General features: G+C 49.0%; 1 protein-coding gene across 1 annotated transcript in view; it reads left to right on the top strand.

Moving 5' to 3' along the window:
- Positions 1–20,997, top strand: part of Cfap57 (cilia and flagella associated protein 57) — a 67,629-nt gene that overhangs the window by 21,186 nt on the left and 25,446 nt on the right. The window contains exons 9-17 of the mRNA XM_075945781.1: positions 43–156; positions 4,475–4,687; positions 6,666–6,839; positions 9,469–9,630; positions 14,991–15,146; positions 16,434–16,527; positions 16,887–17,077; positions 17,774–17,947; positions 19,700–19,858. Of these exons, the coding sequence (XP_075801896.1) occupies positions 43–156; positions 4,475–4,687; positions 6,666–6,839; positions 9,469–9,630; positions 14,991–15,146; positions 16,434–16,527; positions 16,887–17,077; positions 17,774–17,947; positions 19,700–19,858 (1,437 nt within the window). The remainder of the gene's footprint in view (positions 1–42; positions 157–4,474; positions 4,688–6,665; positions 6,840–9,468; positions 9,631–14,990; positions 15,147–16,433; positions 16,528–16,886; positions 17,078–17,773; positions 17,948–19,699; positions 19,859–20,997) is intronic.

Below are 20,997 nucleotides of genomic sequence, written 5' to 3'. Positions count from 1 at the left end.
TCCACTCAGATGCTCCCCTGTTTCTGCCCTCCCTCCCTGTAGTGTGCCTTTAGCAACGGAGGTCACCTCTTCGCTGCAGTCAACGGAAATGTGATTCACGTTTTCACTACCACGAGCCTGGAGAACATCACCAACTTGAAAGGGCACACAGGGAAGGTAAGTGAGTGCCAGGGTAACAAGGGGCACTGAGATATGCACTGTGCTAGCCCAAGGGGACTCCTTTCCTGACAGGGCTCACAAAATACAAATCACAACTGGTTTAATGCAACAAAAGCCTGTGGGTTGCTGAAGAGGTGGGCTTCACTGAGGCTTTGATGCTTGCAAAGGCTTGGTCCTGGGGGAGTGGGTAGGGATACCTAGACAGAGCTGGTGGTGACAGCCATTGCAGATGAGAATACAAACCCCACAGACAGGTGGCAAGGAGTGTTAGAGGCACTGAAGAGTTTGTGGGGATGGGTATCCAGGCTGACACACAGGTGAACTGAGACTGGAGAGGTTTATGGGGCACCTTGTAGATTTTATTCTGTGTCTTCCTTGGTAGCCTTTTATTGAGTCCATTAAATAACTAAGGTTTGTCTTTTAGAGGTGAAGACAGGATTAAGATGGAAGAGGAAACTGGCTTCAATGGGTCTAACCATTTTCACCATTTCAATGGCTTTCCCGGGAGCCATTGGGTCAGGAGATTGGCTCCTTACAGAAAAAGGAGGAAAAGCAAATGTTAAAAATAATAGGAGCCAGGTCAACATATATGGAGAGAGGGATAAATCTGTGGTTCACCTGGAATCAGAGGCAATGCTTTGAGTTAATGACTTTTCAAGCAGGGAGAGGTAGGCAGACCCAGAAAGGGAGGCAGACGCTGGTGCGCTGTGCACGGAAAGGGAACTCAGGTTCTGTACAACTTCTTCCCCATGACAGAAGTGTAATGCATATTAAATCATTTTCAGCATTTTCAATATTACCCTAACCCAAAGATGAGACAAAACGGTCCAAAAGAAGAAAGGATACTGCAGATCTATACCCTTCATGAAGGAGCCCTGAAGTCTAGCAGCTTACAAACGTTACAGATTGTGACCCAGTGGGGTTTTTCCTAGGAATGCAAGGCTGGTTTGACATAGAAGAACAACCAGCCCAATCCACTGTGTTAGCAGCTAAAGGAGGAAAACAACTTCAAAAATAAACACTTTGACCTCAGATATTATTAGACTTAGCGTCAGTGAAATGTTCCATATAAGTCCATCTGGTTCTACCCTTTGTTGTGCCGTATGTATTTTATTTGTTTATGTTTAACTTTTTATTGTGTGGGGGGCCATGAGTGTGGTAATCTGAAGAGTCGTTTCTCTCTTCCATCATGTAGGTCCCTGGAATCATATTCAGGTCATCAGAGTTGATAGCAAACCCATTTACTCTCTAAGCCAACTACTGGCCCTGTATTTTATTTTAAAAAGTCGATCTTGCCAGTCCTGTATCTTATTTCATTACACATCCTATAGTACATTGAGGCGGTTGGCTGTGTAGACCAGGCTGGCCCCAAACTCACAGAGATCTGCCTCCCTTTGTCTCAGGAGTGCTGGCATCAAAAGTGCTACCACACCTGGCTTATAATACCCTGTTTTGATTACCACTTTATCTAACTTTATTGTGTATTTTAAAGAAGCTGAAAGGAAAACAGATGAGTATAAGTGCAAAAAATTTTAATATGAACTTTCCATATATTAGAGAGTACAGAAAATGTAGCACGCAATCACAGTGTCTCTCAGTGGCTTGTGAAGTTACCAATTGTGTTTTCTCTGGTTGTGACATCATCTTGTCATCAGAGATCATCTGCCTTTGGTCTAAAGAACTTCTTTTGGCAGTCTTGAGAGGCAGGTCTTCAGGCAGCCAGTTCTCCAGCTTGTGTTTATCTGGGGATTAACTAATGTATTCTTCATATTTAAATAGAAATTTAGTTTTGCTGAACATAAAGACAGTGTGTCTTGCTATTCTCCGTGCTTTAGACAACCTTTGTGTCTTCTTCCTTATTTTCTGATAGAAGCCAAATGGTAATCTTGGACTGTTACTAGTGTGGACTAGTTGGCTTTCTCTTAGGTTTTCGTGTCATTGGCTTGCAATGTTTTGACTATGGTGTGTCTGGATGTCAATCTCTTTGTGGTGCTCCTACTTGAAATGTACTTTAGCCCTTAGATGCATGTATTCATGTTTTTCAACAAGTTTTGACTGCTTTCAGCATTACATACTTATTTATAATTTTTCCTGATGCTTTTCTCTCTCCTCCTGGTACTCCCAACCCATATTTGCTGGTGTAAATTTGGTCATCCATGGCTCTCTTGGACTCTGTCAGCTTTTCTTAAACATCTCTGCTTTTCAGATTGCAAGTTCTGATCTGTCTTCACGGTCCCCTGCTCAGATCTACCGCTGAGCCCGCTAGTGACATTTTCACATTGGCAATTATGCTTTTCAACCCCAGGGTACCCATTAGAGTTTCTAAAAACGCTCTCCCCCTTTTGTATTGCCAACTTGATGAGACGCTCCATGGCTTCTTTTAACTCCTCAAGCGTGACTTCTGTACTCCCTTGGACGTGTTTACATCAGCTGCTTCCGAGTCTTTGTCTGCTGGATCCATCTGAGCACCTTTCAGGACACTTTCTTTTCCTCCTTGCTCGCTTCTGTCATCTTTTGGGGCACAGTATTTTTGAGGGATTTGTTGTTTTGTTTCTTGTGTGTTTCCTAACTTTTTATTGGCTGGCTATTTTAGGCACTATACTGCAACAATTCTAGATATATATTCCCGGGAGCTGGCGGTGGGCGTGTTAGTTGGTAGGATGACTGACAGCTTATTTGCTCAATGGAGGGACTAATTCCATAAAGCCTTTTTCCTATGCGGTGTGCGGCCTTTAACGTTCCTGCTTAGATTTCCCTCTTCACTTATATTTTTTCTTTTTCTTTTTGGATTTTAGCCTTCAGTTTGCCTATGGATGGCCTTAGGTACTTATTAATCATAAATTTCCCATAAGCCCACTTAGATTTTCCATAAGCCCACTTAGCTTCTTTAATTTTTAGCCTTAACTACTAGGTTTGTGGGGGGCTTGGAAGCTGCTTTAGGCCATCAGTTTTTTGCCTCATGGTCTGCAAAGATGGGCAGTTTGGATGCACCCTCTCTGGCTCTGCCTGAGAAGGCACAGCCTTAGTCAGGAACATAGTCTTTCATGCTGCCAAGAATGAGCGTGACTTTACATGTTAAGCCTGGATTCTCGGAAGGCGCCCTTGAGTCAAAGGAGCTCACTGTGCAGTGTGTGGTGAGATGTTGTGTGGAAGCCTCCTGTACCAGAGAGATTTCCCCTGGCTCAGTGGGTCCTCCAGTAGCTTGGAAAATGCTTTCGTGTTTCCCACATCCTGCTCCCATTGCTGCCCCATGGATGCACCCCACCACAGGCACACAGCATCTTAACCCCCGACAAATTTTGACCACCTTTTTCCCACGATCTCTCTATTGAAAGTCTGCCGCTCTGCTGGTTTTTTCTTGTGTCATAGTTACCAGCTTCCTCTTTGTTCTCTCACCGAGGTCTCCATTGTTTCAGATGTGCCCATAATCACAGAGGTCTCCAGATTCTGTTGCAAATAAAGTCAGTCCCCAGTTGCCACCGAGTGCTCTGTCTTAGTGGCTGTCTTTCCCCAATGCAAAGCCCATATCCCGCGGTGCCCTGAACCTGCTTTCCCAGCAGTGGCGCCCCTACTTTGAGTGGAACCTGCAGGACGGGTAGGGTGGCAAGAACCCCTGATCTTCCCCTGGCCCTTATAATGCGGAACCTCCAGCCCTAAGTTCTGATTATTTTTACCAGTTAACTTCTGTCACTGGGGAAACTAGCTGATACCCTCAGCCTGCCATCCCAGAAGTCCATTCTCGGAGCTATTGTTTGCAGTTTCCTGTGAATATTTCAAAACTAAAGGGGCTCTCAAAGGGGCCTGGAGAGATGACTTAGCAGCTGAGAGCACTTGTTGCTCTTGCAGAAGACCCAAGTTCACTTCCTAGCACCCACGTGGTGGCTCTCAACCATCCATAACCCCAACTAGTTCCAGGGGATCTGACATCCTCTTCTGGCCTCTGCAGATGCCTGTAACCACGGCCAAACCATGCATTCACATAAGATAAGACAAAATGACATCAGAAAGCTAGTACAAGTCCATCTGCATTCTTAGAGTCAAAAGGGAATGGGAGTATATTGTTTTCAGCATCTTACAGAATGTTAACGTGGCCAAGAAGCCATGTTTGTGCTTACAGACAGCCCTCTCCCAAGCCCATTCTGCCTTAGTGTAGTGGAGCCCCCCAGGTTAATCTCCTCCGTGTGTGTGTGTGTGTGTGTGTGTGTGTGTGTGTGTGTGTGTGCACGCGCACGCGTGCGTGCGTGCGGGTGTGTGTGTGTCTGTCTGTGTGTGTGTGTGTGCTCTTCTCATCCAGGTGTGTCCGTATTCCTTGCAGATTCGTTCAGTTGTGTGGAACTTAGATGACAGCAAGCTGATTTCTGCTGGCACGGATGGCGCTGTGTATGAATGGAACCTGTCCACGGGGAAGAGAGAGACAGAATGCGTGCTCAAGTCCTGTAGCTACAACTCTGTTACTATCTCCCCTGATGGCAAAATTATCTTTGCCGTGGGATCAGACCAGACTCTCAAGGAGATTGCAGATTCTTTGGTGAGTCTACCCTCCCCATCCCCGTCTCCGTGCTGCCAGAAGTCAGACTCCGGGACTTCCGCTAGACCCCGTGAGAGAGAGCTCTCCTTCACGGGACAGTGTCTGCCATGCTCCTTGATCCTCCCGAATGGTTCAAGCTCTGGGTCCCCTTGTCCTTTCCGCTTCCTGTCTGTAACTTCCATTTACCCACACACGTGGAAATCAACAACTTCTCTAAAACACTCTTAGGCAAACCGCCAAGCCTGATGACAACCTGAGGTGGACCCCAGGGATCCACATGGTGGAAGGGGAGAGCCAGTTCCCACAGGTTGTCCTCTGATATACACACGCCACCACTACCACCACACACACCACCACCACACACACACACACACACACACACACACTATTGTGAACATGCATATACACAAATTTAATTAAAATGTAACTTTCAGTTACATTGAACTCTTGCCCTTGTTCTGCCCTTAGCTGAGATGAGCCGCTGCGGATGGTTAGCTGCCGTCACCCAGGCTTGTCACTGTGTTCTTTCAAAACCTCCAACCTCCAGATTTTTATATTACCACATTTGGCTCCTGGACATATGGACAGAGAGAACTCAACATGAACTCTTCATACAGACAGACATGGCTTATGCCCTTCTCTGGCCCAGTGACAGCTGATCTCTGGCTTCTTCGGTTTCCTATAGCTTCTGTCATGGGCTGACACCTTGGGTGTGGGAGGAGGCTCATGGCTTCCACAGCAGCAAACAAACCTGAAACAGCTTAGCGCACACAGGGTGACTCTCCTTTGTACTCCCAGGGACCCGATCCTGGTTCTTAAGCAGCCTGTACAAAGCTAGACCACAATAATGTTTTCCCAGGGTAGGCCTGTGTTCCCTCCCCTTGACATCCCTAGTAGCTGGTGCACTGCCAGAGCGCCCCAACACACACACACACAATCATAAAAATGTGTGGATCGGTGAGTGGGTGGCTGAATACGCAGTCGTGGGTGAAGGAATGAGCGAGTTCCCTGAGAGCATAGTTTGGACAGTAATAAATGCTTCCTGGATAAATTTATGATTGTCATCCTCTTCACACCCTGAGGTGTGTTGACAGCATTGCAGTCAAGAGCTGAAAGTGGAGTCGGGCTGTCCCTGACCACACCTATGAGCTGAGGCAAGTTACTTCCAGCCTCAGTGACTCATCTTCGCTTGTCGTAAATGTGACTGTCACTTCCTTGGGGCTTCTGCGAAAACCAGATGAGTTACAGCAGATAAGGATATAATGCCACGGTGTCCGTAGGAGAGTTCTGGCCCTTTCACTTGTATTGTTTCTAATACCCACAACTGGTTATAAGTCAGGGGAAAAAAACAGACCTAAAGAGACAACTCAGTGGGTAAGAGCCGTTTTTGTGCAAGCGCGAAGACTTGAGTTGAGGTCCCGGCACCCTGGTGTGGCCATGTGTACCTGTACCCCCAGTGCTGGGCAGATGGGGGCAAGACAGAAAGAAAAGGATCATCAGGGTTTGCTGGCCATTTGTCCAGCTCCAGGGTCAGTGAAGAGACCCTGTCTCGAAGGAATTCGACAGAGAGTGACAGGATAGGCTGCCTGGTGTCACATTGCCCTCCATGTACTCATATTGGTGTGAACACATACACACATACCGCGTAAGACTCGGGAACTCCAAATGGACATGGTTGCACACACCTTTAATTCCAGCACTTGGGAGGCAGAGGCAGATGGGTCTCTGTGAGGTCAGCCTGGTCTACCTAAGAAGTTCCAGGCTTTCTAAGCCTACACAGTGAGATTCTATCTCAAAAAAAATAAATAAATAAAATAATGATAAAATTAGGAACTTGGAACTGGGAAAGTAGCTCAGTGGTGGAGAGACTGCCCGGCATGTGTGAGGCCTGAGTTTCATTCCCACCCCAAAGATGACACTGGGCCGCTGGAGACAAACTCTCAGCTCCTCCCACTGAACAGATCCGCCTGTGTTCCAGATCCTCCGTGAGATATCGGCTTTTGACGTCGTCTATACGGCCATCACCATCTCGCACTCCGGGCGCATGATGTTTGTGGGCACTTCCGTGGGAACTATCCGTGCCATGAAATACCCCCTGCCTTTGCAGAGAGAATTCAATGAGTACCAGGCTCATGCTAGTCCCGTCACCAAGGTGAGAAGTGGCTCCCCACCAAATCCCAGCCTGGACTCTGCCTCGCAGACTTTCCTACCCTGGCAACCCCTCAGTGTTGCCTGTTTCTCCTCACTCCTCCTGGCTCTGCTTATCTCTTCATCTGTCACCCATTCACTGGGCACCTCTGGGCTGGATAGTCATACCCATGTCACACCCAAAGATTATTTGACACAAAATTACACCCAGTAATAGACCCTCGGATGGCTATTGTAGGTGACCCAGCTGGGTTGCTATCTTATTTCCCAGCTGCGGTGAGTTTTACCTACTAATGACGCGCAGATGTCCACTGCTGCAGACAATAGGAAGTCATACGCCAAGCGATTAGACCTAACCCTGAGAATACGGACATCGAGCCTACCCCAGGAACAGTAACCGAGGCATGCTTTTGTGAATAGTCCTGTTCTCTTTTCTTGCTCTAGAACAGAAAGAAGCAGATTCACCCAGGAGAAGTAGAAGACAGGAAATAATCAAACTGGAGGGCTGAAATCAATAAAATAGAAACACAGAAAACAATACAAAGAATCAATGAAACAAAGAGCTTGTTCTTTGAGAAAGTCAACAAGATTTACAAACCCTTATCCAAACTAATCAAAAGGCAGAGAGAGAACATCCAAATTAACAAAATCAGAAATGAAAAGGGGGACATAACAACAGACACTGAGGAAATTCAGAGAATCATTAGGTCTTACTACAAAAGCCTGTACTCCACAAAATTGGAAAATGTAAAAGAAATGGACAATGTTTTAGATAGATACCATATACCAAAATTGAATCATCACCAGGTGAACAATCTAAATAGACCTATAAGTCACGAGGAAATAGAAGCTGTCGTCAAAAACCACCCAACCAAAAAAAGCCCATGGCCAGATGGTTTTAGTGCAGAATTCAAGCAGATTTTCTAAGAAGAGCTAATACCTATATTCCTCAATGTGTTCCTCATAATAGAAACAGAAGGGTCATTTTCAAACTCTTTTTATGAGGCTACAGTTACCCTGATACCAAAACCGCACGAAGACTCAACCAAGAAAGACATGCAAGATTTTTAATTATGTCCTGAGTTCAATACTGACCTAGTGTCTTAGTTACTTTTCTATGGCTATGATAAAATCCCTTGACCAAGGCAACTTAGAAACAAAAGTGTTTAATTTGGCCTGCGGTTTTAAAGGGTTGGAGTCCATAATGGCAGAGTGAAGTGAACAATTGAGGCTTGTGTCTTGATCCACAACCACAAGGCAGAGAGCAGTGGTGGGAAAAACCTGCTTCCAGTAACACACCTCCTCCAATAAAACCACGCCTCCTAATCCTTCCCAAATAGGTCCACCTGTTGGGCCCGAGTATTCTAATGTATGCACCTATGGGCACCATTCTCCTTCAGTCCACCACACTCACCTGTCGGTACTACACACACTCGGGAAGGATTCTTCATTATAAAATGACACATTTCTGTACTGAGCCTGGGCACTGGAACCAAAGTAAAGTGTTGTGATTTAGTCCCCTCTTCCCTTCAGATCTACTAAATTTTGTTGTAAGATCATTTTTATTATAGAAGCAACATATGTTTATGTATGTTTCTGCCAGGCCTTTATAGTAGTATCATCATTCATATTCTGACTCATAGGTATTATACATGTGTCTGGAATGAAGATCATACTTTATGGTCACTCTTTCACAGCCTGCTTCTTAAAACTTTAACATTACTACAAGAATTTTTCTATATAATTGAGTGTTCCTCAAATGCAATGCACCGTAGAGGCTGGAGAAACGGCTCAGCGCTGAAGACCGTGTGTTGCTCTCGTAGAGTCCTGATGAGCGTTGATTGACAAGGCTCCCCTCTTGTTGACCTTCCTTGCTGAATTGTATGGCTGTGCCTGAGACAGGCTAGCCTTCAGTCTTCCGGGGGTTAACAAGCACAGCAGAAAATTGGAAGTTTAAAAAAGTTAGTCTCCATAGGAGTCAAGAAGCCAGCTCAGCTTTCAGAGACTCTTGTGGGCAGCAACAATGCCAGGAACCCAAAGCCCAGGAAAATAAGATTATTAAAATCAAGCTCACTGAGGCAGGAAAAAAATCACTGTGTTCCCAAACTCAATTAGGGACTATCTCAGATGATAAGAGACAAATTTCAGGTTGGATGAGACAAAAGCATCCTATAGTCACAACGATAGATCCGTAGTTACCCATGGTTACCTCTACTCCATTAGCATAGTGAGAACCTCGCTGAAGCAGAGACTGGAAATGATAATGGGGCATGTGTGACGTGCAGAGGCACCATGAAGAAGAGCACAGGCTTAACTAATGTTCCCTCTCTACCGTGGTGGCACCAAGGCTTCATCCCTGACTGCATGGTAGATGCTGTGAGAGCTTCACATTTTGATTCTTTGCTTTTGAGTAAGCTGGGGATTTTCTCTCCCCAAACACCAGCTCCCTCATATTTCCTCATCAATGAAGAAATGTGTTGATGCACCAAGGTGCTTCTGTCTGATTCTCCTGGTAAGGAGCACACAAGCCCAGGGAAGTGTGCAGGGCTGCGTGGACCAAAGCCCCTGCGTAGCCAGCTCCGTCCTGAGCATCCACGGCCCCAGAAAACTTCTCCGGCTCTTTTCCTCCGCAGATGATGCTCACCTTTGACGACCAGTTCCTCCTGACCGTGGCTGAGGATGGCTGCCTGTTCACCTGGAGGGTCTTCGATAAGGATGGCCGGGGAATCAAACGAGAGAGGGAGGTGGGCTTTGCTGAGGAGGTGCTGGTGACTAAAACAGACATGGAAGAGAAGGTAAGACCCAGGCCAAAGAGGGAGGCGCACAGAATCCCTTAGCAGACTCCACTCAGGGGGCTCAGGCCAGCATCTCGGGTCCTCTGAAGGCCTGCCTGGCTGTACCCACTGGCTGCTGCAGACGGTGCGCTCCATGCCAGTAAGCAGCCTGCTTGCCACCACTCTACCGCTTCCATCCTCTCACAGCCCGGCTTTTGGTGCCATGATCACCCTGACTGATACTGTGTTCGAGTCCCATGACCCTGCTTTCTGATGGCTGCCATGTAAGAGTGGTGACAGCCGCAAGGGACTTTGAAGAATACCAGTGTACATTCATAAGACCAAACTACCACATGCCAGATTGTAGCTGTGACGTGAATGATTTCATTTTAAAACGTGTGCCCTGGGAAGAGATGTAAAGTCCTGAGGTTGGATCCCTAGCACCCAGCTGGGCAAAAAGGCGTGTGTATATAACCCCAAAGCTAGGGGTGGGAGACACCAGAGGACCTGGAGCTCATTGGCAAGACCACCTGACTGAACCCATGAGCCTCGGGTCCAACAAGAGACCTTGTCTCAGAACATAAACTCAAGAGCAACCAATGAAGACACCCAATGTCAACATCTGGACTTCACAACTTACACACACACACACACACCATGAACATACATGTACACCCACATGCATAAGTGTATGTACACAAATGGCATCTGTAATCCCATCACACAGGTGGCTAAGACAGGAAGACCATGAGTTTGAGGACAGCCTGGGCTACATAGACAGACAGACAGACAGACAGACAGACAGACAAAGAAAGAGAGAGAGAGAAGGAGTGAGGGGAAGGGAAGGAAGGAGGGAGAGAGGAAGAGAAAGAGGGAGGCAGGGAGGGAGGGAGAGAGGAAGGAAAGAGCATTTGCCATGAACCATGCACCGTGCTGGTGACATAGCTCTCCTAGAAACCTCGGAATACCTCTGTGAACAAGACACTGTTGTTTTCCCCCATGGCTCAACGGTTTTGGGTCAATCTCATTCAAAGAGGTTTAGTGCTGGATCCAAAGTTACCGTACTGGTAAACAGTAGGACCAGAATTTGATTCCAGATTGAATCTGGAGATGGCTCTCAGTCCCTAGACCAAGGGCCCCTCCCTCCTGCTAGTACAGGAAGTTCAACACAGTAAATGTTTTGCTGAAATCTGAGTGCACAGCCCTAGGCACCGCTCATGACTGAAGCTGAATGTCTGGCACTCAGAGAATCACAGAGCTACACTGTCATTGCCACTCGGGAAAACGTCTGAGTCGCTGAGTGTGCTCCCTGTGGTTGGCTAGGCTCTGGGCAGGAGTGTTTGGTTGTGAGCCTAGCCTTTCATGGCTCAGCCATCTCTCCAGCCCAGCATGAGTGTTTGGGAAAGCCAGACAGGGGCCCTGTGACCAGGGGCCTCCCAGTCAGGGGAGGAGAGAGAGACAACAAAGGCGCAGCACGACAGAGGGCCCTGGTGCTTCTTGGACAGCCCTTCCAGAGCGCCCTGGAACATTCTCTATGAAAGGCAAAGGAGGGGAAAGGAGGGAGGGCGAGCCCAGCCTCCCTGTGGCAGACAAAACACATCTGCTCTCTGTTGCTTTCTTCTCATTCTTCCCAGAGGGCAGAGAAGCCAAACAAGAGATGCAGGGACAAGCTCAAGACCTGACAGTGTCTGGGCTGACTCCAACCCTGACCCCTGACCCCCTAACCCCTGGCCCCAGCCAAGCCTGACAGCACTGCTGCCACCACAGTGGAACCATCTAGTGTGTGTGCCCAGTTCCTTAGCCTCTCTCCTCTCTTACATCCATCAGGATGAATCTCTGCAAACCTCTTCCTGGCTCCCCCCTCTTCCTCTCTCTATGTCCACATTCTCCCCAGTGCCAGCTCCCAGTCTTTCTATTCTGTGGCATTCCAAGTAACTACCCCCCAACCAGGGATGTGCTCCCTCACTCAGCCATTTGAATGTACCGGGATCTCCATGTGCTGGCAACAGAAGCAACTGCTGTGTACCCAACAGGCCTCCGTTGCTGAAAGTGCAGAGATAAAAAACACAGAGGGGTCCTTCAGTCTGTGGCCTGAGAGGAAAGCCAGGAGAAACAAAACAGGGCTGCAAGCTGCCGCAATATTATGAAAGAACCCTGCCACGGGAGAGCAAGGGAAGAACCCCACCCCAGGCCAGGTGGTAGCAGAGGAAGCAAGCCCTGTCCAGTGCCTTTTTCCAGAAGGAAAGCCTTCTGTATGGAGCAGGCCATGTGTGAGGAAGGGTAAAGAGGGAGCCTCTGGGAAGATGTGCCTAGCAGCTGTGAGCAGACTGTGTTGCTGAGAAGGAAGCTGGAGAGAATCGGGGAGACCACAGAGGCCTTTCACATGTCTTAGACTGCAAACTGCTGGGAAGGACCACAGGCAGACCTTACATCAGGAGGTATGATGACAAGATTCCTACCCTGGAAAGATACTCTCCTGCATCGTAGAGATGGACTGTGGAGAGCCAGCAAACAAGCACCTTGAACATCCCACATCAAAAACTGGACCATTCGTAACAATATCTTACTAGTTCAGCACAGGCCTTGGGTCTCTGATCTACCTGCCGGGCATTCACCAGCATTGGCAGTGTTGGTGCACCTGTTCAAGGCTCTGGAAGCCAGACAGGCCAAACCCAGCACTTCGGTACAGCCAGTCACCTGGGGAGTCTTCCAGCGCGGCCCTCTCTCGTCATTACAGCGCCAGCCAGGCACCACAGTTTCTGTATCTCTTCCCTCAGTCTTTCCATTCCTCCCCACTTCCCTCCCCCACCTCAGCTCAAGGCCCTAAACACCTCTCGCCTGAGTTCTGCGGTCACATCCCAGCTAGTCACCTCACACGAATGTATTCTGTGCTGTGCACCATCGTTAGAAAGCCCTCAAAGCACCAAAGCCAGCTCAAGGAGGCTAGCTGAGGCTCTTGGAGGGCCTCCAGTGCCACCTCCCATACTTCTCCAAGCTCAGACTCCTCTCGCTCTACCTCCCATTGGCACCAAACTACATGAGGACCCTGAGTGGGCAGCCCTCCTCTCAGTACCCCCCATGCTAAGTCTTCTCAGTACCCCCTGCTAAGTCCTCTCAGTACCCCCCTGCTAAGTCCTCTTAGTACCCCAATGCTAAGTCCTCTCAGTACCCACATGCTAAGTCCTCTCAGTACCCCCTGCTAAGTCCTCTCAGTACCCCTCTGCTAAGTCCTCTTAGTACCCCAATGCTAAGTCCTCTCAGTACCCCCCTGCTAAGTCCTTTCAGTACATCCCCATGCTAAGTCCTCTCAGTACCCCCCTGTTAAGTCCTCTCAGTACCCCCCTGCTAAGTCCTCTCAGTACCCCCCTGTTAAGTCCTCTCAGTACCCCTCTGCTAAGTCCTCTCAGTACCCCTCTGCTAAGTCCTCTTAGTACCCCAATGCTAAGTCCTCTCAGTACCCCCCTGCTAAGTCCTTTCAGTACATCCCCATGCTAAGTCCTCTCAGTACCCCCCTGCTAAGTCCTCTCAGTACCCCCATGCTAAGTCCTCTCAGTACCCCCATGCTAAGTCCTCTCAGTACCCCCATGCTAAGTCCTCTCAGTACCCCCATGCTAAGTCCTCTCAGTACCCCCATGCTAAGTCCTCTCAGTACCCCCATGCTAAGTCCTCTCAGTACCCCCATGCTAAGTCCTCTCAGTACCCCCATGCTAAGTCCTCTCAGTACCCCCATGCTAAGTCCTCTCAGTACCCCCATGCTAAGTCCTCTCAGTACCCCCATGCTAAGTCCTCTCAGTACCCCCATGCTAAGTCCTCTCAGTACCCCCATGCTAAGTCCTCTCAGTACCCCCATGCTAAGTCCTCTCAGTACCCCCATGCTAAGTCCTCTCAGTAACCCCCATGCTAAGTCCTCTCAGTACCCCTCTGCTAAGTCCTCTCAGTACCCCCCTGCTAAGTCCTCTCAGTACCCCCCTGCTAAGTCCTTTCAGTACATCCCCATGCTAAGTCCTCTCAGTACCCCCATGCTAAGTCCTCTCAGTACCCCAATGCTAAGTCCTCTCAGTACCCCCTGCTAAGTCCTCTCAGTACCCCAATGCTAAGTCCTCTCAGTACCCCCCTGTTAAGTCCTCTCAGTACCCCCATGCTAAGTCCTCTCAGTACCCCAATGCTAAGTCCTCTCAGTACCCCCCTGTTAAGTCCTCTCAGTACCCCCATGCTAAGTCCTCTCAGTACCCCTCTGCTAAGTCCTCTCAGTACCCCCATGCTAAGTCCTCTCAGTACCCCCATGCTAAGTCCTCTCAGTACCCCCATGCTAAGTCCTCTCAGTACCCCCCTGTTAAGTCCTCTCAGTAACCCCCATGCTAAGTCCATACCAGGTGCCAGTTAGGAGTACAGCAGCAAACATAGCACATTTCTTCTTGTCATGGAGATAAGGGAAGCAGACCAGCGAAGACAGATTGGGGGTGGGGGGAGCACAAAGACATCATCTGTGCCCTCCCCCACTCTTCAGCAATGGCTCTTCAGGAAACAGGGCTTTCAGGAAAGTTCGCTTGTAAGGGAGAAAACAAACACTAGCGACTAGACTTTGGAGCCAAGTAGAACTGAGGCCTACATTAAAGTAACGGTGATGACGCCAGCGCAGGCATGGCAGACGTGAGTAGGGACAGTGACCGCGTCGTTGGGCACTGAATCAAAACTTACAATCATGGGTTTATGGGTTTATCTGGCTGCCTCAAAAGGCCGTGAGTTTCATGAGGACATTCAACAAGTATCTCTGGGGTTTGGGGTGTAGCCCGACATAGAACTCTTGACGTGAGGCCCTGGGTTTGGTTAGCACACACAGAGAAAGAGAGTATCTTGAGTACCTACTCTGTGTTAGCTGTGTGCTTGGGCTACATCAGAGAACAAAACCAACTAAGACATCAGCCTGCGGGGAGCTCAAATGCTAATGGGAGAAAAAGACAGCGGAATAAAGAAAATAATAAGCGAAGCATTCAATAATCACCAGGTGCCAAAATCTGAAGAAGAAAAAATAAAGCATAAGATGGCACTAAGAAGGGGAGCCTGTGCTGAGAACAGGGGCGGGGTAGCAGGATTAAACAGAGGGTCCAGGTAGGTCTCAGCAAATAGGTAACATTTGTGCCACTTTGAAAGATACGCGAGTTCTCTTGGCACACACAGTGGGACCACTGAGCATGTATTATAAAGATGGAGGAAGACTCTCTTGTGTGTCTGCCTGTCATCTGTATATCTTGTAAGGGAAATGGAGACAACTTCTAATAGGGACCAACTTCATTTGAAGCGAGGAGGAGCAGCAGGTCCCAGGTCAGGGTCACGGTTTCGGTGTTTTGACTCCCCCTTCCATGGGCACTCTTCTCCCAAAGGCTCAGGTCATGTTGGAGCTGAAGACACGCGTGGAAGAGCTGAAAATGGAGAACGAGTATCAGCTTCGGCTGAAGGATATGAACTACTCGGAGAAGATCAAGGAGCTGACGGACAAGTTCATCCAGGAGATGGAGTCCTTAAAGACGAAAAACCAGGTATGGTTGGGAGCCCGGACCCGCAGCCTCAGCAATAAGCAGCTCCCGTGTTGCTGAGCGCAGGGCCAGCTGCATGGCCTAAGAGCATTGGTACCGTTGAGTTGTGACACCCGGGTGCTGGAGGAGGTGTCTAGGGCAGACAGAGCATAAAGCTTCCCATAGGATGGTATGCTGGGTGAAGCAGGTACATGGGAAAGAGATGCGGGATGATTATATCCTGCAAAGCTGCTCTTTGGGCTAACCCATGTTTTGTTTCTAATATACTTTTGGAATTTCCAGTTTTTCCACGGTGGGAACTTGTTATTTTTGTGACCAGGGAATACTCATTTTTAAAATATGAAGTAAGGAGTGCTAGGGAAGGGCCTGGCAGGTGTGTTGATTCCTAGATTGTCAAAAATAAAATCTGTCTTAGCAGTTTGCAGTTAAGCCTGGCCCCAGTATTTGTAAGCCTGTCTTTATGCTATGCCATCTGCCTGGCCCCCTCATCTCCAATCGCCCATCTTTTGGCTCAAGGAGTAGTTGTGCGGGTAACTTATCTTCATGGGTCTGTTTGGTTAAAAAGCCCTTGGCTGTTAAACTTACTCATCCGTTTATTTATAATTCATTCAACCGGGCACCGAGCGTCAGTTCAGTTCATAAACCAAACACAAAGCCAGGTTCCAGCTTGGCACCCTCGGGCTGCCGGGAGCTGGCTGGCTCAGGTCAGTACATGTGAGCGTCCTGAATGAACCGACAGCCGTGTGCCAGCCATATACATCTGGGCTATTACTGGGGTTTTTCTGTTTGTTTGTTTGTTTGGTTGGTTGGTTGGTTGGTTGGTTGGGTTGGTTTGGTCTGGTTTTTCAGACAGGGTCTCACTTGGTAGCTCTGGCTGGCCTGAGACTGTATGGACCAGGCTAGCCTTGAACTCACAGAGATCTCCCTGCTTCTGCCTTCTAAGTGCTGGGAGCCAAGGTGTGCGCCGCCACACCCAGCTATCAGCAGTAGATGATTGGAATAAATCCCTGATTTTTCTCCTTAAAATCTACTTGACCCAAACCCAAGCCTTCACTGACACGTCCATTTTACCATGTGTGCATCAAGAGCAAAAGCACAGACGTTTCAGAGCGAAATAGGATGTGGATAGAAGAGGCCATGTGTCCGTGTCTCAGCAGAGCAGTGTCTGGTGCAAAGTAAGGGCTTGAGAAAAAAATTATGAACGAAGATGTTGCCAGTAAAAGTAGCTCTTGTCCTATTGGTGCCTTTGACAAATGTGTAGAAATGAGAAAAGGCGACTCTTTGTTTCAGGTTTTAAAAACAGAGAAAGAGAAACAGGACGTCCATCACCGAGAACGCATAGAACAACTCCTGGACAAACAGAGCCGGGAGCTGCAAGACATAGGTGAGCCACAAGGGGGAGCCACATGGCCGAGGCACAGGCAGCTTAGGGACACCCATTTGAAAGGGGCTCAGACACAGCAGAAGTCAGGGAATGTGACTCTGTTTATGAATGTATTACTTTATTGGAACTCACCCCGGTTCTCCTTCCTGTGTATTTGCCCGTTCCTCAAAATACAAACCTGCCCATGGGAAGTTCAGGTTCAGAGCCTGACAGTCTGCCAAATCCCAGCCTCAGCACTTCGTTGCTGTGTGGTCTGGCATGGGAGGGGCAGGAAAGCACCCGGGGGGGGGGGTCGTGTGTGCGCTGAAGTCCAGTGCTGCCGGCCCACATGGCGTGCAGACCCACCTGTCTCTCTCCAGAATGTTGCAACAACCAGAAGCTGCTCCTGGAATATGAGAAATATCAGGAGCTGCAGCTCAAGTCCCAGAGGATGCAGGAAGAATATGAGAAACAACTTCGGGATAACGACGAAACCAAGAGCCAGGCCCTGGAGGAGTTGACCGAGTTCTACGAGGCCAAGCTCCAAGAGAAAACTACTCTTCTAGAAGAGGTGATGGGGGACCCCAGCTCTGTGTCCCTTTCTGAGAGACGGGACAGCACAGATTGGCTGGCGGGGGGAGGGGAATTAGAGCCACTCATTTGTTCAGCCATTTGCCTGGCAGCTACTGTGTGCCGCATTCCCTATATCCTGGGAGTCCAGTGCAGGCACAGGGTACAAGGTCTCTACCCTCAAGGCAGTCTCATCTGGTGAGGGGTGGGGCATAACCAATTGTATTTACAAATATAATTACAGTGGTCCAATGTTTGGACCCAGGCGGTGGTGGCGTATGCCTTTAATCCCAGAACTCAGGAGGCAGAGGCAGGTGGATCTCTGAGTTTGAGGCCAGCCTGGTCTACAGAGTGAGTTCTGGGGCAGCCAGGGCTACAGAAAGAAACCCTATCTTGAGAAAGAAAAAGGGTCTGAACCTTGAGTTCTGTGTGGAAAGCAAAGGTGTAACAGGGCATCAGGATGTGGGGTACTGGTAAGAGGTAAGAAGGTGATGGACCCTGAAGCCTGGCCCAGTCAGGAAGGAAGTAGACAGACAGGAGACAGGACAGGGCCTCAGTTTCCATTCTGTAACTGGACTCATCTTCCCTTCCTCAAGAAAGGCTCCTGTGCTCTTGCCATCCCAGGCTCTCTTAGCACGGCACCCTAGCCCCTTCTCCCCGCTCTCTCTCTCTCCCTCCCGCCCTCCCTCCAAGCCAGGCACAGGAAGATGTTCGACAGCAGCTTCGGGAATTTGAGGAAACCAAGAAGCAGATTGAAGAAGATGAAGACAGGGAGATCCAAGACATCAAAACTAAGTACGAGAGAAAGCTCCGGGATGAAAAGGAGTCCAACCTTCGGCTCAAGGGAGAAACAGGCATCATGAGGAAGAAGGTGAGCCCGCTGTGTGCCCTGGGACCATCCCGGGGAGGCTGGGGGCAAGGGACAAGTGGACAGATAGCCCTGGGTGGCCACACAGAGGTCCCACCTCCAAGACAAAAGAGTACCCTCAAAAGGACCACATCTGACTTCCCCTCCTCTTTGGGGGAGCAATCGGCATGAGACAGGATCCTACCGTGTATCCCAGACTGGTTTAGATCTCACTGTGGAACCCAGTCCTCAAACACGTGATCCTCCTACCTCTTCCTCCCAGGTGCTAAGATTGCAGGAGCATCCCACCATACCTGACTCCTTCCTTCCTCCCCTTTCACGGGCTCCCTGTGTCCAGGATGCTCGGAGCTATCCTTTCTAGACAAGTAGGATCTGCTGGGAATAGAAATGAGGTCTGAGGCTGAGACAGGCAGCGGTTCAGCCTGGGTGGGGCGGGGCAGATTATAAAATGCTTTGTTTGCAAGATAAGGTGGCTCCTTGTTTCTGTGAAGGCTCAGAGAGGGAGGACGCTGACAGACCCCTGAGGAATTGATTCAGTTCTAAGATGATTGGCCATGGAGAAGCTGAGTTCAGAGCAAGTGCGTTAGGAATCCAAGCTTCTGGATAGAAATTGCACTGTTGTTAGTGACTCTCAGGGTAAGCAGACGCTCCCTTCCTGGACTGGCAACAGTGGCTCACCTCTGTGACCTTGACCAACCCTCAAGGTCAGTATGGTCTTAGAAGCACCTGAGTCCATCTAGAGAGCTTCTCTTGAAGCATTTGTAGGCAAACTGCTCTCTCCTGCAGGGACTAGACCTAGGCATTATTATGCTGAATGCTCACATCACTCATCTGACCTGGGAAAATACCGAACTGTCCCAAATTCTCCAGAAACCCACTCTCTGAAACAAAATAAGTTTGGCATAATAGCCCATGCCTATAATCCCAGTACTTAGGCACTGAGGCAGGAGGATTATAAGTTCAAGGCCAGTCTGACTATGTAAAAAGAGCTTGTCACCTTAAAGTAAAAGGGAAAGAGTCAGGTAGTAAGGATGAACACCTCACTAGGGAGGTGGAGGCAGGTGGATCTCTGAGTTTGAGACCAGTCTGGTCTACAAAGAGAATTCCAGGACAGCCAGGGCTACACAGAGAAAGCCTGTCTTGGTTTTTTAAAAAAAATGAAAGGAAGGAAGGAAGGAAGGAAGGAAGGAAGGAAGGAAGGAAGGAGGGAGGGAGGGAGGGAGGGAGGGAGGGAGGGAGAGAGAGAGAGTAGGGATGGAGGGGAGGAGGGGAAGGAGGGAGGAAAGAGGAGAGAGGGAGAGACAGGGAGAGAGGGAAGAAGGAAAGGAAAGGAAAGGAAAGGAAAGGAAAGGAAAGGAAAGGAAAGGAAAGGAAAGGAAAGGAAAGGAAAGGAAAGGAAAGGAAAGGAAAGGAAGGGGAATTAAATATGAAGTTGTGGAGAAGGGACGTGTGTGTCAAAACTGGGAGGGAAGCAGGAGAGTGACGGAGGGTGAATATGAGCACAGCACATTGTATGCAAGTGTGAAGTTTTCAAGTGTGATCAAAATCTATTTTGCAATTAACAAAAAAGCTACCCCCCACACACAAAAAAAATAAAATAACAGCAATAACAAAACCCACTCCCCAAGAGCCATGGATGTTGAGCACGAGGGCTTTAGTTCCCTGGAGAAGGGCCAGCCCCATCCACAGCTGACGTGGGGAATGGGGATCAGATCTAAGACCCCAAGGGTCTTCATTGCTGCTCTGTGTCTTCAGTTCAGTAGCCTGCAAAAGGAGATCGAAGAGCGCACCAATGACATTGAGATCCTGAAGGCAGAGCAGATGAAGCTGCAGGGCGTCATCAAGTCCCTGGAGAAGGACATCCAAGGCCTCAAGAGAGAGATCCAGGAGAGGGATGAGACCATTCAAGACAAGGTGAGGGCTCCGCTCAGTCTATGAAGTGCCCACTATGTGCGTAACATGAAGCTAATCCAAGCCAACACATCACACTCTATTCTAGCAACAACCTTGTAGCATGAACAACCCAGGGTTGTGTCTCATGAAGCCGAGCTCCATGGGGCTGAGTTGACAGCCCAAGGTCTCCCAGTTTGTTAGGGACAGACCCCAGGTGAACCTAAGCCAGTTGGCCTCCAGATCCCTGCTCTCCACTGATTCAGGCATCCTGGGATGGCCCACTCTATGGATGGAGGGTAATTCCCCTGCCACGCTGCCCATATTGCTATTGCTGGTCAGAAGGCTTGGTCCTGTGAATACTGGATAACCCAGGACGACGGCAATGAATGCCTTTTGCACAGAATACTCAGCTATCAGGCACACCTCCTCAACATCCAGGATTTGCTGTCCTCCTGAGCAAACCCAGACTCCATGCCCACCTCTCCACCCACTCTGCCCCTTTTGCCTCGCCAGGCAGGCTTCTCCTGTGATCACACATGGGCGGTCAGTGTTAAATAAGTAGGTTCCAGCACAGGCCCCTCTGCTGAGCAGACTCTGTGCCCTGGGCACCTTTTAAAGCCAACCTGTTCTCTCCTGGGACATGAGAGCTTGTAAGGATTTGGTGAGTTAGTACCTGCATTGCTGTTCCTGCGTGGGAAGTTTTGTATATACCGTAGGCTTTGGAGAAGGGGCAGGGCCCTCTTCAGATTCTCAAAGTGGGAGTAAGAAAGAAACCCAAGAAAGAAACCAAGTGCTCCCAATGCAGACACTCGTAACCCCTCTTAGTTCAGTAGCCTTCCCAGTTCCCACGCCGGGTCCCCAGCAGCACAGCAGACGGTGCAAGCATAGTTAGGTTGTTCTCCCACTGAAAGGCCTTCAGTAATTTCCCCTGGCCCCCAGCAGAGGTCAGCAAACTTTGTCTACAAAGCATGAGATGGCCAGGCCTCATGGTCTCTGTCTGCACTGATCTACCCTGGAGACCACATGTGAGACCACCCAGAAACAAAACAGATGGGAATGTGCTAGGTCCTGTTCCAGCTAAAATGGAATAAAACAGGCAGCAGGTCAAGTTTGGCTCATAGGCTCAGCTTGCCAATGCCTGGCCTCCGGGATGACTTCTG

This window comes from Microtus pennsylvanicus, chromosome 13 (genome assembly GCF_037038515.1).
Source record: "Microtus pennsylvanicus isolate mMicPen1 chromosome 13, mMicPen1.hap1, whole genome shotgun sequence".
NCBI classification, from domain to species: domain Eukaryota; kingdom Metazoa; phylum Chordata; class Mammalia; order Rodentia; family Cricetidae; genus Microtus; species Microtus pennsylvanicus.
The sequence above is the reverse complement of the archived record's forward strand: the minus strand, read 5'-3'. Positions and strand labels throughout refer to the sequence as shown.